Source organism: Macadamia integrifolia, chromosome 4 (assembly GCF_013358625.1).
Source record: "Macadamia integrifolia cultivar HAES 741 chromosome 4, SCU_Mint_v3, whole genome shotgun sequence".
NCBI classification, from domain to species: Eukaryota; Viridiplantae; Streptophyta; class Magnoliopsida; order Proteales; family Proteaceae; genus Macadamia; species Macadamia integrifolia.
This window is the reverse complement of record NC_056560.1, coordinates 27,965,440-27,981,955: the sequence shown is the minus strand read 5'-3', so window position 1 is coordinate 27,981,955 and position 16,516 is coordinate 27,965,440. Positions and strand designations below refer to the sequence as shown.

General features: G+C 42.2%; 1 protein-coding gene and 1 long non-coding RNA gene across 7 annotated transcripts in view; one reads left to right on the top strand and one right to left on the bottom strand.

Annotated features, from left to right (window-relative positions):
• The window catches only part of LOC122076911, a 42,119-nt gene that overhangs the window by 13,535 nt on the left and 12,068 nt on the right, over nt 1–16,516 (bottom strand). The gene's annotated exons all lie outside the window — the stretch shown is intronic.
• On the top strand, nt 10,726–16,196 carry LOC122076910 (putative metallophosphoesterase At3g03305). Of its 3 annotated transcripts, none has more exons than XR_006139611.1 (5): nt 10,726–11,098; nt 11,998–12,239; nt 12,885–14,201; nt 14,311–14,459; nt 15,628–16,196. XR_006139611.1 is itself a non-coding variant. In XM_042642550.1 (5 exons), the coding sequence occupies exons 1-4, from the start codon at nt 10,789–10,791 to the stop codon at nt 15,742–15,744; spliced, it is 2,244 nt and encodes a 747-aa protein (XP_042498484.1). In that variant the 5' UTR covers nt 10,728–10,788; the 3' UTR covers nt 15,745–15,788; nt 15,888–16,196. The 3 variants fall into 3 exon arrangements, 2 of the variants coding, with proteins under 2 accessions (XP_042498484.1, XP_042498483.1); XM_042642550.1 differs by having other exon boundaries at nt 10,728–11,098; nt 12,885–14,459; nt 15,628–15,788; nt 15,888–16,196; XM_042642549.1 differs by having other exon boundaries at nt 10,728–11,098; nt 12,885–14,459.

Here is a 16,516-nt window from a genome sequence, read left to right as displayed (position 1 = left end):
TAGTTCCCTTTTTTTATTTTTATTTGGAATGAAGCTGGTAAGACAGAACAACTATTTGTCCTTCCGTCAATTCCATTTTTTGCTTTTTTTTTTTTTTTTTTTTTTTTTTTTTTTAAAGAAAAAGGAAACTCGTCTATGATGCACCAAACGGTTTATTCTGTTTTTTCATTTTTTTTTTTCGTTCCAATAAAATGAAAAAACTCTAGAAATGTTCCAATAGAATGTTACCAAACGCAGCAGTATAAGCATGTTTTAAACTAGTCCATTTGAAGAAAAATTATAGGTATTAGGTGACAATGAGGGATAATTTGGGTATTTTAAAAGAGTATGGAAGAAAAAAATGTAAAAGTTCAAGAACAGGGGAGCTGAGTACCAAAAAATAATAAAAGATAAGGGAGTTTTAGCAAATATAGGCCAAGTGTAGGTAGGGATGTAAATGGATATTCGAAATCTGAATTCACATTCGTATTCATTTAGGTGTATCCTTATCCGGATTAAAATCCAAATTACCAGAAAATAATTATCTAATTCGATTTAATAATTAATTAGTGATTTTGAGGGTTCTAGAAGTTTAAACAGGTTCTAGAATGAGGAAAAAAGTTGAAACAACTTAGAAAGATGGATTAAGGGCAAATTTGATTCATTGGGGGGAGAAATGTTTGGATTACACAAGTCAGAGAGTAAACGGATAATTGAAAATCCGAATTCGATCTGCATCGGTATTCGTTTAGGTGTATCCGTATCCGATTAGAAAATATCCAGATCCAAACACATCCAATCTGAATTCGATCTGTACCTGAGTATGCCATTTTTAGCATACTAATTAATTATCTTATCTTGTAGATCATCATGATAAATGATCGAACCTGATTTACATGATAAATCAGTTACATGATAAATGGCAAGAAGGTGGCAACTGTTCACCTTGGAAATCCCAACCTCTCTCATCCCTGACTGGCAAAACCAGGGATATACCCATCTCCACTTAGGTGCAATTAAGTTTGCCCTTACTTTCCATGGCAGGAAAGGCCTTCCCGTGGTCTCCCGTATTGCTCTACTTGACAGTCGTTTTCTCCGGTATGAACACGCTGTCTGTTCTACTCTCCAGACCACTTTGAACGCAGGAACCGTCTTCCTTACCCTATACCCTAACTTTAATGTTCCCCTAGCAGATCCTCTTCTCCCTACCGCGTTAAAATTCCAGATCCAAATCTCTGGTTCTCCCCTTGCTCCTACAGCCTTAGCAGGTACTCTCCACTATCAAATGGCTTATCGGTTACAAAACCATGCCTTTGATTTGTCCACAGGACATTCTGAGGATGCCTTATTCCTCTCAGTGGATTCTGACCATGTTCCTAGCCTCACCCATGTCCCACGACAAATTTCTCGAGATGAACTCCTTCGTCTCCTTCCCTCTTCCTGGGTTACGGCTTATGAACAGCAGATGGCCTCCCAGCAGCCTGCTCCGGTGGAACCCCTCCAGTCTACAGATCCCCAGTATATCCGTCACCCTTCGGGTGAGATTGAAATCAGGTTTCCTCCTCCACAACCATTACCATCCCCTTTTCCGACTCAGTTTCAGGGTATGATCCAACAAGATAAGAATCCAATCAAATCTTTTGATGCTCAAGGCAACCCTGTTTACTATTTCTCCGATCCAGTCTCCGGTCATAAATACTTTGACCTCTGTGACTGTGATGATTGTCTCCAAGACTCTGATGATGATGACCTCTATCGCCCTAAAAGAAAGTCCTCCCAGACTATTCTCAGGGAACGATATGAGTCAGGAGATACTACAGTTGGCCCCTTAAGTACAGAAGCCCGGTATCCTTTTATGGTCAAATATGGAAACCCTCTTTCGGAACCACCTTATGTTCCACCTCCGGTCTGTAAACCTCCTTCACCACCCAAACCACCGTCTCCTATGGTCCCCCCTTGTTGCATGTATGCTCCAGGATCCTCTTCTTCTTCTCCTGTGAAGAATTTTCCTGGTCCTACAGATTATGGTCCTGATTCTCATGGTATCCGTCATGTTTGGAAAGTTAAACCACCAATTCTCCCTTCTGGACAACCAAAAGAGATCTCCCCAGCTGAAGCAGCTCTTAATTGGCAAAATGAAAATGCCATAGTCCAAAACCAGTACTTGGAACGTATTCTTGCTACTACCCAGCACACTCATAGTACTGTTGGCCGGCATACTCAGTTGATTCAATCCCTGAAAACTGAGATGGATCAAGTCCATATGGAACTCGCTGGTATTGCCTCCTCGACTGCTGATACAGCTCAGGCCTTTGCTCTTATAGGTCAAAAAGAGAAACATCTGAGGTTTCTTGAAGCACAGCTTCACAGCCTTCAACAGGCTCCCCCTCAGGCAGCAACATCCAGTCGACAGCAGCCTCTTCCATTGACAGTTCCCACTGTGACTCCTCAGGATCCTTTTGCCATGTACACTATCCCGGCTCCCCCGGTCACTTCTCAGAGATCCTTCCCCCTTGAGGAATTAAAAGCCTTACAACGTCAACAACGAAATCTGAACCCCAGGCAACAGCAACAGAAACAGAAAAACCCAACCTTGGAAAAACCTTTTCCCCCACAATTCCAACCCTATCCTATGGCTGTTTCTTATCCTGCACCCACACCACCTATCCCGAGCTATCCATCACCTTTACCTTCACCCTCACCATCTCCACCTCGAACTAAACCCAAATATCCTCCTATAGGTGCCATAACCCCTTCTGGTGATGATGTCCTCACAGACCTACTCACCACTTTAGCCCTCCAAGATCCAACACCTGTCCCTTCTTTCATGAACACAGGCCAAGATCCACCTGCTCCATATCCTGCACCTCCTACTGTTGATGAGATGGATGGTGATCAGGATGACCCTATGGTCCATAATCCTGAACCCGTACCACAGCCCCCTCCAACATATGCTCCATTTTCAAACCAAGATCCTAAACAGTTCTTTACCTTGGATGATGTCCCTGTCTCTAAGTGGGCATCTAAGTTTGCTGATTTTCATGCCTGGATTAATGCTGAACTTTTACAGGAAGGTGCTACATCAGTCAGTGTTTTGACCAAGTTTGTTGCACGACTTCAAGGAAAACTCAGGGAATGGTATTTAGCCCTTGGTGGTTACAGGCAATTACAATTAGTCCAACTCCCTGAAGGCCAGTTCATTACAGTCTTATATCAAGAATTCCTTGGTCCTGTCTCGAATGATATCACAAAGGCTCGTGAAGAGTTTTTACAGCTCAAGTGTTGTTCCCTGGCTCGTCCAGATCTTGACAAACACTATATTCGCATGACAGACCGATTCCATAAGATTGGTGGCCTTGATGATGAGAACCTCAAGCAGATCTTCCTCAACTCACTTCCAGATCCCCTAGGTGCTGATACTCTGCAGTTCCTTCGGAACCAGAACATTGCTCTCGCCTCTTGCAGCATCGGCTCCTTATACAGCTTTGCTCTCACAGCTCTTGACAAACTTTGCAATGTCAAGAAAATCTGGAAAGAATTACAGTCCAAGTCTGATAAAGTGTCCACTGCCTGTGACACTTCCTGGATGAAGATCAAGTGTAAAGGTTCCGATCACTCCTGTGATTGTCCAACAAAAAAGCAGTTCCATCACAAGAAGTTCTTTCCTTCTTCCCGAAAGCATAAGAACCGATTTCCGTTTAAACCCTCCCGGTATAAACGGTTTAAACCACAATGGAAATTCCTTCGGAAAAAACAGTTTCGAGGAAAGACCAAGAATACTTCTTGCTTCATTTGTGGCAAAGATGGCCACTTTGCAAAAAATTGTCCTAATAGAAGTAAGAAAGACAAGGTGCTTCATATGCTTGCCTCTCTCCATCATGATGATCTACAAGATGCTGATCTTGAATCTCTGTATTCCTTAGATGCAGAGCCTACGGATCTCTCCCTCTTTGCTATTGACTACCCAGATGAGGTTGATCCCCAACACCTCACAGACTCAGACCCAGAGTCTTCCTTCTCCGAGTCCGAGGATTCAGATCCCCTCTACCAGGTTATCCCTTTCCTTTCCCAGAAAAAAGAACCAACACCTCTTCCCTGTCAGTCTATTACCTTACCCCATGCAGCAGTAACCTTAATTCCAGAACCATATGCTAAACCTGTACATCTAATAGCCTTTTTAGATACAGGTGCTGCAACAACCATTTTGTCCCCAAAGGTCCTTCCCAACCATTTCTGGAAACCTTCTATATCACCCTAGTTACTAAAACACCCATTAAAGTCCAACTCCTTCCAACCCTTTCTTTCTCCCATGTTATGTTAGGATCCCAGTGTCCTGGAAAAGACCTCATCATAGGTTTTGATGTCCTGAGTCATCTTCCCCTCAAATGGACTCCCCAAGGTCTTGTGTATAAACAACAACTTCTCCCCTGGTCCCCCTTTTCTAACATATTTCTTGCAGGAACAGGTCCCACTTTGTTTGATGATTTTAAAGGAAAACTTCTGCAGACCTCTTGTGCAGACTCTCATCCAGAATTCCTGACAAAGTGCAACCATCCCCTCTGGCAGAATTCAAAGTTCTTCATCTCCTTACCCTTTAAGAAGAATGAAGATGTCAATCCAACAAAAGCCAGTCACCCTGGAATGCCCCCTGAACATTTGACACTTGCAGTCCAGGAGCTTAGTCAATTACAAGCTCAAGGTTTACTTGAACCTACTGTGTCTCCCTGGGCATGCCAGGCCTTTTATGTGAACAAAAGAACAGAACAGATCCGTGGAAAAATGAGAATGGTTATTAATTATCGGCCTCTGAACTTTTTCCTGGCTGATGATAAATTTCCATTACCAACCCGTCCTGCTCTGTTACTTCAGTTAGCCTCAGCAACTGTCTTCTCCAAGTTTGACCTAAAAGCAGGTTTTTGGCAACTTGGTATTATTCCTGAAGATCGACCAAAGACAGCCTTTTGCGTCCCTGGTCAACATTTACAGTGGACAGTTATGCCATTTGGTTTGAAGACGGCCCCATCAATATTCCAGCGTGCCATGATGCAAATCTTTGCTCCTATACAAGCTCAGGCCCTGATTTATATTGATGATATTCTTCTGTTTTCATCTACACAGGATGATCATCTAAGCCTTCTTCAACAATTCCATCAGATTGTTCAAGACTATGGAATCATGCTCTCTCCAAAGAAAATGCAGATTGGTGTCTCCACTATTGACTTTCTTGGAGTCACGATTACCAAAGGAACATATGAGCTTCAACCGCATATTGCTACCTCTCTACAGCAATTTCCTGATGGACCATTGACAAAACATCAGGTTCAACAGTTCCTTGGTATAGTCAATTACATGACTGAGTTTTTTCCTCAACAGATCCGACACACATCTGTTCTTCATCAACTATTGAGAAAGAATGCTCCTCCCTGGTCAGCTGAACATTCTGCAGCTATTCACGCTTTGAAGCAGCTAACTACAAGACTCCCCTGTTTACAGATTCCTTCTGATGGGCGTAGGATTCTCCAAACAGATGCTAGTGATACTCACTGGGGTGCAGTTCTTCTTGAAGAACATCCCGATTCTACAAGAACAGTCTGCGGGTACAAGAGTGGCTCATTCAAAACCTCTGAAGCCCATTATCATTCCACATTCAAGGAAATTCTTGCAGTCCGTCGTGGCATTGAAAAATTCCAGTTTCACCTTATTGGACACAGGTTCCTCATTGAACTGGACATGTCTAGTTTCCCTCGAATGCTTGAATTCCGACAGAAACAACTTCCGAATGATCAACTCCTCCGGTGGGCTCAATGGTTCTCAAAGTGGTCCTTTGATATCAAACACATCAAAGGAAAAGAAAATGTCTTGGCAGACTTCCTATCCCGACCATCCTCTACCTTTTCGGTCATCCCACTCCTATACCCTTTAACCCCGGGAGCTTCATCTTCCTCCTCCTCAGCCACACCACAACCTTCACCCGGCCATAACCTTTGTTGTAATATCCCTCCTCATCTTCCCCCTGAAATCCTTCACACCTTAACCTACAAAGCCATTCTTACCTATAGCAAGCTCACAGCACTCCAGCTTCTCCGAATAGCCCTTCGACAAGAAGGTCTCTTTCTTGCTGGCACTTCCTGCCACCCAGACTTCCCCTATCTTACAATTTTCACCTTCAATACCTTCCATGACCTACAGGAATTACCCCTGTTATATAAATGCATCCTCTGGCATTTATGTACAGCCTACTCCATCGCCATCAGCTTTCCTCTTCAAGCTATTCACGGCATGTGTTCCCAATGGTGTGATCCTATACACCCTCACCAGCCAAATCGGCCTATCCTCCAGTTTCTACAGCTATTTGCTCCCATGGAAACTTGGTTGGATCTCTTCACCTCTCTTCTCCCACCAGAAGATTCCCCTGATATACCCATGCACCACACCATTATCCTTTTTCATAGACCTCCAGCAGTGCTCCAGATCACTGACCCTCCACATACCCTAAACCCCTGCCATTTCATTACCTACACAACAGACTACCATGTGTATGGAACAAAGCCCTATACTCTCTTCATCAATCGCCGGCAGCATAGATCAGAGTGGCGACAGTTTCTTCATACCATGTGCCAAGTCAATAATACTCAGCCCCATCAAGTTCCAGCCCCACTTCTCCAGACTGTTGATTCTGCTTGGGAACTTCATCAGAACGGTCGTCTTCCTTGTCCTCGTCTGATCCCTCTTATGGACGCATATGACGACTGGATCATCGATACGGCTGCCTTCTACGCCTATAGCAGTTCTTCCGATCCTGATACTGATTAAGTATTGAGTATGTATGGATTGAACATTTGTATGTAGCGAGTACGTAGTTGTGAGTATGTATTGTAGTACGTAGTTGTGAGTATGTATTGTAGTATGTAGTTGTGAGTATGTAGTTGTGTATGTATGAAGTATTGTGTATGTATGCCGACACTCCCGACATACGGTCCCACAAGCATGTGAAGTCCATGTGAAGGACACATGGCTTGGGTCCCACATGTCCTCCTCCCATTGTAATCCTTAGGCTATTTAAGGCCTCTTAACTAATGGATTTGGGCAGAGCCCGTTTGACGAATACCAGTGAGAAAAGAATGGTATCAGAGCCTTCCCTCTCCCCTTTCTCCGGCTAAGGTCCGTCTCCGGCGGCTGACCCTGTTTGGTTCGAACCTCTCTTAGTCCAACTGATGTTCTAGGCCACGCCCTATTGCAGGTTACTCCGTAGTTCTAGTTCTCTGGTGACAGAGAAAGAACCTTTGAGCGATGGGTTCTCAGGCCAAGGAGTGGCTGTATTATACCCTGTAACGGCTCAGGTTGATCTGTCTCTGAGACCTTAAACTCCGGGGGTCCTGATCGGCCTCGACTAGGCATCTGTTGATCTAATTGAGTTTCACCAACGGGATATGCTGCTCGGATTTGGATTACTGCCTTCCTAACGGTATGTCTCTTTCCCGACGTTCTACTTCTTCTCGTAGTTCTTCCTCGTCTTCTTCTACCTCCCCTTCTTCTTCCCGGTCCTCATCTTTTTCATCCATCGAGTCCCTCTATGAATTTGATTATCTCCCTGAAGATCAACTTATACCATCAACCCCTTCTCCTCTACTAAACCCTTATACTGTCTTCCCAAAGAAGACTTCTTCTTCTGCTACCTGGAAAACCCTCTTAGCCCCTAGGAAGAAAACCCCTCCGGTTAAGGAACTTGTTCAGGCTTCCCGATGTGAGTTCCATCACATCCCTGCCACTGATAAAGAACAACTGTTCACCTTGGAAATCCCAACCTCTCTCATCCCTGACTGGCAAAACCAGGGATATACCCATCTCCACTTAGGTGCAATTAAGTTTGCCCTTACTTTCCATGGCAGGAAAGGCCTTCCCGTGGTCTCCCGTATTGCTCTACTTGACAGTCGTTTTCTCCGGTATGAACACGCTGTCTGTTCTACTCTCCAGACCACTTTGAACGCAGGAACCGTCTTCCTTACCCTATACCCTAACTTTAATGTTCCCCTAGCAGATCCTCTTCTCCCTACCGCGTTAAAATTCCAGATCCAAATCTCTGGTTCTCCCCTTGCTCCTACAGCCTTAGCAGGTACTCTCCACTATCAAATGGCTTATCGGTTACAAAACCATGCCTTTGATTTGTCCACAGGACATTCTGAGGATGCCTTATTCCTCTCAGTGGATTCTGACCATGTTCCTAGCCTCACCCATGTCCCACGACAAATTTCTCGAGATGAACTCCTTCGTCTCCTTCCCTCTTCCTGGGTTACGGCTTATGAACAGCAGATGGCCTCCCAGCAGCCTGCTCCGGTGGAACCCCTCCAGTCTACAGATCCCCAGTATATCCGTCACCCTTCGGGTGAGATTGAAATCAGGTTTCCTCCTCCACAACCATTACCATCCCCTTTTCCGACTCAGTTTCAGGGTATGATCCAACAAGATAAGAATCCAATCAAATCTTTTGATGCTCAAGGCAACCCTGTTTACTATTTCTCCGATCCAGTCTCCGGTCATAAATACTTTGACCTCTGTGACTGTGATGATTGTCTCCAAGACTCTGATGATGATGACCTCTATCGCCCTAAAAGAAAGTCCTCCCAGACTATTCTCAGGGAACGATATGAGTCAGGAGATACTACAGTTGGCCCCTTAAGTACAGAAGCCCGGTATCCTTTTATGGTCAAATATGGAAACCCTCTTTCGGAACCACCTTATGTTCCACCTCCGGTCTGTAAACCTCCTTCACCACCCAAACCACCGTCTCCTATGGTCCCCCCTTGTTGCATGTATGCTCCAGGATCCTCTTCTTCTTCTCCTGTGAAGAATTTTCCTGGTCCTACAGATTATGGTCCTGATTCTCATGGTATCCGTCATGTTTGGAAAGTTAAACCACCAATTCTCCCTTCTGGACAACCAAAAGAGATCTCCCCAGCTGAAGCAGCTCTTAATTGGCAAAATGAAAATGCCATAGTCCAAAACCAGTACTTGGAACGTATTCTTGCTACTACCCAGCACACTCATAGTACTGTTGGCCGGCATACTCAGTTGATTCAATCCCTGAAAACTGAGATGGCTCAAGTCCATATGGAACTCGCTGGTATTGCCTCCTCGACTGCTGATACAGCTCAGGCCTTTGCTCTTATAGGTCAAAAAGAGAAACATCTGAGGTTTCTTGAAGCACAGCTTCACAGCCTTCAACAGGCTCCCCCTCAGGCAGCAACATCCAGTCGACAGCAGCCTCTTCCATTGACAGTTCCCACTGTGACTCCTCAGGATCCTTTTGCCATGTACACTATCCCGGCTCCCCCGGTCACTTCTCAGAGATCCTTCCCCCTTGAGGAATTAAAAGCCTTACAACGTCAACAACGAAATCTGAACCCCAGGCAACAGCAACAGAAACAGAAAAACCCAACCTTAGAAAAACCTTTTCCCCCACAATTCCAACCCTATCCTATGGCTGTTTCTTATCCTGCACCCACACCACCTATCCCGAGCTATCCATCACCTTTACCTTCACCCTCACCATCTCCACCTCGAACTAAACCCAAATATCCTCCTATAGGTGCCATAACCCCTTCTGGTGATGATGTCCTCACAGACCTACTCACCACTTTAGCCCTCCAAGATCCAACACCTGTCCCTTCTTTCATGAACACAGGCCAAGATCCACCTGCTCCATATCCTGCACCTCCTACTGTTGATGAGATGGATGGTGATCAGGATGACCCTATGGTCCATAATCCTGAACCCGTACCACAGCCCCCTCCAACATATGCTCCATTTTCAAACCAAGATCCTAAACAGTTCTTTACCTTGGATGATGTCCCTGTCTCTAAGTGGGCATCTAAGTTTGCTGATTTTCATGCCTGGATTAATGCTGAACTTTTACAGGAAGGTGCTACATCAGTCAGTGTTCTGACCAAGTTTGTTGCACGACTTCAAGGAAAACTCAGGGAATGGTATTTAGCCCTTGGTGGTTACAGGCAATTACAATTAGTCCAACTCCCTAAAGGCCAGTTCATTACAGTCTTATATCAAGAATTCCTTGGTCCTGTCTCGAATGATATCACAAAGGCTCGTGAAGAGTTTTTACAGCTCAAGTGTTGTTCCCTGGCTCGTCCAGATCTTGACAAACACTATATTCGCTCCTTCCCTCTCCCTATATATATATATATCCCTAAGTGCAGGGGAGTGATAGCAAATTCCCCTAATTTGAATTTCAGTTAAATGCAATCCATATTTCTAACAATGGGATGTTGAGCCCTTCTTGGATTGATTCCTGCTTCTCAGTTTTTTATCGGTACAATGTGAATGTCTCTAAAACTTGTATAATCTTCAAGGAGTTTTCGATTAACCAAATCCTCCACATAATTTTTACTAATCTGTTTATGACATAAAAAATCCCATGTATCAACTTGGGTATCTGAATGGATGGGAGACGGGAAGGTGTGCTGAGAGAGAGGGAAGGGGAGAGGGAGTGGAGAGAGAGAGTCAGTCCGGCAACTTGCAGAGTTACCTCCATTGGTGCCGGAGCAAGAACAAGGGAGAAGCACGATGCACAACAGTGTCTACAATTCCTTTCCAACCCTCTAACCCATGGACTTTTTCATTCTTTAATGCATTAAAAACCCCTTTTTTTGGTGAAATTACATCACTTGTCCCTATGTCATGCTTAAAAAGCAGCTATCCAATTAGGGCATGTTTGTCTGACCAAGTCTCCGTTCTCATCCTTCTGTGTTATTTTTTTAAAAAAAGAGCAATCCCTTATTCCCTCGACTTACTTCCATGAACAATAGTTGGAAAACCCAAATGGGGTTTTTTATTCTTCTCCTCATCTTGCTTTGTTTCTCGATTCCATCTGAAACTAAATTTGATTCTCTCGAAGCCAGTGAAAACATTGTAGGAAGGAAAGCTAATTCTACAACTTTCATAGATTTGAAAGATGGCCCAGAATCTGTAGTCTTTGCGGTTCAGCTCTCAGATCTTCATTTCAGTGTTTTCCATCCTGAAAGAGCACTTGATTTTCAGAGGCTCGTGGGCCCTGCTCTTGCCATGATAAACCCATCTCTTGTTCTGGTAACTGGTGATCTAACAGGTATATGTTCCTTCTCTACTATATCTCTGTTCCTCTGCTTCTTCTTCTTCTTCTTCTTTTTTTTAGTCCTCATTTAGTTATTTCAGTGTTACAGGAATTATGGGTTCACTCTATCTTAGTATCTTATCCTATCAAAGAAATTAATGGAGGGTGGTTCATGGTTCAGCTCTTTGACCTCATTCTTTAGAAATAAGATCCTTCCTGTGAATTTTTACCCAAAAAAAAGAAAAATCCTTCCTGTGAATTCTGTAACTGACCTATCTTTGGAAATTGGGAAAGAAGATGTCGGTCTCCTTAAATGTATGCAGGGGGTAAGGTTTTGTACATTTGCCCCTCCCAGACGCTGCAGTAGCGGGAGCCTCGTGCACTGGGTTGCCCTTTGTTAGGATTGATGGTCCAGGTTGGGCATGATCCTGTTTATACAAAAACCAGTGCATAAATATCCAAGAGTAGCTCTGCACAAACCATAAATAATAGTTACTTAGATTAGAAAATTCTGAGTGCCACCTTTAGTACCTTAATCTATGGTAGACACTATGTACCCTTCTTGGGCATGATTTTTAAATATAATTAATAAATCCGTACTGAAATCCAAGGATGAAAAGCTATCATCCACCCTCCTCCCAACTCACCTCTTCTCTTCTTCTTTCAGAATAATTAGGTGAGAAACTTTCACAGTAGTTATTTTTCTAAAGGTGGACATAAATACACTGGCATATGCATGTGTGGATGCTTCCTTTGTGTCCACATTCATACAAAAATATTTGTACATGATTGCTTAAGTCTGTATCCTTGAATAGATGAAGGTATGGAGTTCTGAACACCCTTTCCATCTTTGAGCCTTTTAATTCTGTTTTTCATTGACCTTCTTGCTTCCCTCTTTTTATATGTCTGACCAGATAGCAAAAGTAAAGATCTGTTAACAACGAAACAATATGAAGAGGAGTGGATTGAATACCAGAAGGTTATGGAAAACGTTGTTGAAAGGAGTGGACTTGACAAGAATATCTTTTATGATCTTAGAGGAAATCATGATAAGTATGGTGTACCAGTTGTTGGTGGCTCATTTGATTTCTTTCCAAATTATAGTATCAACGGACAACTAGGAAGAAGTGGGAATGTTCACAGCATCACTATACAGGTGAATGGTTTTCTTTAAGATACTTTAAATAGGATGCTTCTTTAATGGTGCCATTGTATGTAGTGCACACTTTTACTTAGTGATCTTGGCAAAGTAATTGTCTATCTTATTTCACTTTTTGTGGACTCCTAGAAGCTGCTGTTGAAGCTTTGAACCCTAAAAGGAAGGTGGAAAATTTATTGTGTGGAGATGTTGTATAATGCTATTTCTCTACTTTCCTTGTCAAAGCTTTCTTGTGCACTCAACTTGTCATTTTCTATTGAGCTTTGGAAACTAAGCTGAGTACTGAATTTTCCAATCCCAATTTAGTTTGAAACTATTCATTTCAGACCTTCTCATTCCATGAGATTTATGTTTTCCGGACCTTGGGTCTTACATTTTCTTCTTCTATATCTCCCTTGGGTAATTTTTTAATTATATCCTATTGGTTATTTTAGGTAATGCTATAATTGGGTACTCATAGAATCCCACATAAAAAAATGAAAAATACTTGAAAAGCTTGATCAACTGTTCCCCATTTTTTGAGTTAAAGCATTAACGAATTGAAATTGAATTTGAGTGTCTTAAATGTTTTATTTCTTTAGTGTTTGTATACTAGTAGAACTACTTTAACTCATCTTGACAGGGGTTTGCTGCAACATCTAGAGTGGTGGACGAAAGCATCTGTTTGTCGGGTTTGATAGTACAATGTCTGCTGGTTTACGTGGCCCAACCAATCTTTTTGGGCATCCGACAGACGAACTACTAGTTGACATAGATATGGAGCTCTCGCAGTGGGATTCTCAATCAACAAAAGGGTTAACAAAGATCTCTTTCGGGCACTTTCCACTTTCACTCTCAGGATCTACAGAATCTGGGAAGAGTCTGAAAGATGTTTTTCTCAAACATTCCTTGTCAGCATATGTATGTGGACATCTTCATACAAAGTTTGGTGAGAATTTGAAGCGGCATCATCATTCAGATAACCGTTTCTTGTCATTAGAGAAATATTTCCAGCTAAATATCCACCAAACACTTCAACGGAGTACACCTTTTCAAAAAGATTGTTCTGATGGAGCCCCAAGGATCAACGAATTCTGGGAGTGGGAGATGGGTGACTGGAGGAAGAGCAGGGTGATGCGAGTATTGGCCATTGACGCTGGTCATGTTTCATTTGTTGATATTGATTTTAAGATGGGAGCTAAGAAAACTATAATACTGCCTACATTTCCACTAGATTCATGTTTCATGTTAACAGCTTCATTTCTCCATGAGTATAGATGTTCAACTGACCAATCATCTTTTGAGACTGTCCGAGCTTTGGTATTCTCGTCTCTGCCAATTTTGTCAGTAGTGGCAAGAGTCTTTGACTCTAGGCTAGGAAATTTTGATACGGTCATGGAGGCAACTATGAGAAAGCATGAGAACTCTAGCAGAGGAGATCTCTACACTACCCCATGGAACTGGAGAGCCTTTGACGATCCATCTCCTGATCGATTCTGGCTGCAAATAGAAGCAACTGATATAATGGGAAGATCAACATTAAGCAAGTTAAGGCCATTCTCCATTAATGGTCTGACTGCAAAACTTAGTTGGAATTGGATGGAGTTTCTCGTTATGGGTTGTCAATGGGATGTTCTATATTTCCCAATTCTGTGGTTTATTCTTTTGTTTATCCTTTCCATGCTTCTTATTCCCAAAGCACTTCTCATATGCTCAAAGATGCAGTACACATATATGCATTTCATTGATCAAAAAGGCTTCATACGTGGTATATTGTGGGTTCTAACAGAGTTCTGTAGGATCTCGTTTCTATGGTATGGTATGTTGGTGTACTTGTTCTACCTGATATTCTTCCCTTGGTGTTTTGGGAAAGTTTTCACCACAGGTGGAGATGGGGGTTACATGACCTACAAGGGTTGGATTGTGAATATTCCTGGTGAAAGGAGTAGACAAGCTTATATTGGACATCCGGATATAATGGTAGTTATTTTACCTCATCTCTTTTTTGTAGTCATGCCAGCTGTTTTGGTTATGGGAGCTTTTGCTGCCGAAAGAGCAGTTTATCGGCTTTACTTCCTGTCACTATCAGGGAAAAAAGATGATGATTGTACCGAAGAAAGTAGGGGATCACTGTATGGCTATCAAGGCAATAACGGATCAAAGTTTTTCTTTGGTGGGCGTCTGGTGAGAAAATTTCTCATGGTGATTTGCTTGGTCATCTGTTGGACACATTGGAAGGTTAGCTTCACTCCCAGTAATTGTTTCTATATTTTTTTTTAAGTTTTAGTTTTCTTTTCTTCGTCTCCATTTCCAGTCTTACCCAGAGAGCATTCGTTTTTTTTCTTTTGTTTGGTGGAATTACCAAGAGAGCATTCTATGCTTATTTAAAGGGCTATAGGCTCTATTTGTAATGGATCTCATATAGGAGATCTCAAACTAAATTGGACAGACGAGATGGCCATAAACTATTTCATGGAGGTGGCCTAAAGACTCTAAACAGCTCAAGGGCCTATTTCATATTACAACTCTATAGGGGATTGGGAATCGATACCTAGTTGATCTTATTTCTCAGCCCAAAATGACTTGACTTCTATTAAAAGTTCACATGGTTATCAGGAAATATCCATTAGATTGTCACATACATGCAATGAAAGCATCCATTATAATATGTATAATCTTTGTTAAACTATAAATTTTCCCATCATTTGGAAAATATTCTGCATTTTATTGAACCCATGAAATTCCTTGGGGTTCACCTAGTCAAGCACTTCTAACCATGTTTCAATCCAACATCCAGATCCATAACTATTTGTTATAGATCATGGGTGCGCAATGAGTTTGCATTTTTAGTGACCATGTGTCATATACCTACTGACTATAACAAAAGAAGTAAGAAAATAAAAAGAAAAAGGAAACAACCCTAGAATTATGAAATATCAGATGGTTACGAATTGCAATAATTGAGTTTGTTGTTCATCTGTTGTTTCCTACCCCTGCATCTCCATGCATGTGTGCATCATGTTCTCCAGAGCAGCTGAACTTGTTACATAGGGGTGTGCCCAGTGCACGAGGCTACCACTACTGCAAGGTCTGGGCAGGGGCATATTACGCAGCCTTACCCCCACTTTTTGTGGAGACTATTTCCTTGTTCGAACCTGCAACCACCAGTTTGCAATAGAGCAACCTTACCGTTGTGCTGAGGCCTGCCCCCCTGAACTTGTCACATACTGGTTGCATAATAACCTTGCCCATAAGTTCCCCAAGTATTTTGTAATGGGCTCATATGTTACAAATAGACGACTTATTATTATATTTTGTAGTCTACCATACCATTGGCTTGTACTCATTTAAGTCTTTGCTTTTTCAATTTTTTAATTTTTTGGGATTTTCTTCTTCATTTCTACAGCTTTGTAGAGTTCTGACAAAAGCGTATGAAATGAACCCATTTCTTCATTCACCGGGATGTTGCCTGTCAATTCCACTCCTCTTGGCTTATGCAGTGTACAAGACTAGGAGAGTTTGATGAGTAGCTTTGATGACAAGGAAGTTCAATGTGTAGCTCTAGAGGTATGATATCATATCACTGAGCTAATGCACGAAGGTTACTGATGGGAAAAGGATATGTGCATGTGTACATAAGACTTAAAATGTTTTCATGAGTCTCAGATGAAATATGATGAAGAAATGCAGCACATGGAGGTTTAAAATATGGATTGGACATCTTGAGAGTGATTAAATGCAACACACCCTTGTGTTCAAGCCACTAATCTGAAGCATATGGAGGTGCTGGACTTGGGACCCATCTTACTTCCCAAAAAGAGGTGAATAGTGAAGTACCAGGTACCTTAGAGAGTGAAAGTACCAGGTACAAGTAGAAGGTATTTTTATAAACTGAAGTCGGAACTTCTTCATTGTACTACATTTCTAACTTTATTAAATGAGAAATGACAAAAGAATTGGTGTTCTTTGAGTCAACAGACTTTATATGGATTATGGATAAGGAATTCAGCATTTTACATTAAAAACCATCACCATGTGAGCGAGTATGTGACCTTGGTTTTTTTTTTTCTTCTTTTTCCTCTTCAAATCCTTCTGGTTCGCCGATATGTGTGTATGTTTCTCGTGACATTTTACTTGATCAAATTTCAGCATATCTTGATTTTCTGTTAGAAAGAATGACCCGATGTTGAAGTATAAAACCAGTGTTAGGATGTGATGTATTCCTGGATTGTAGAAGACGAACTGTTGAAGCAAACCCATACTGATGTTGAAGCCAACAAACCAAAACAGGTGGA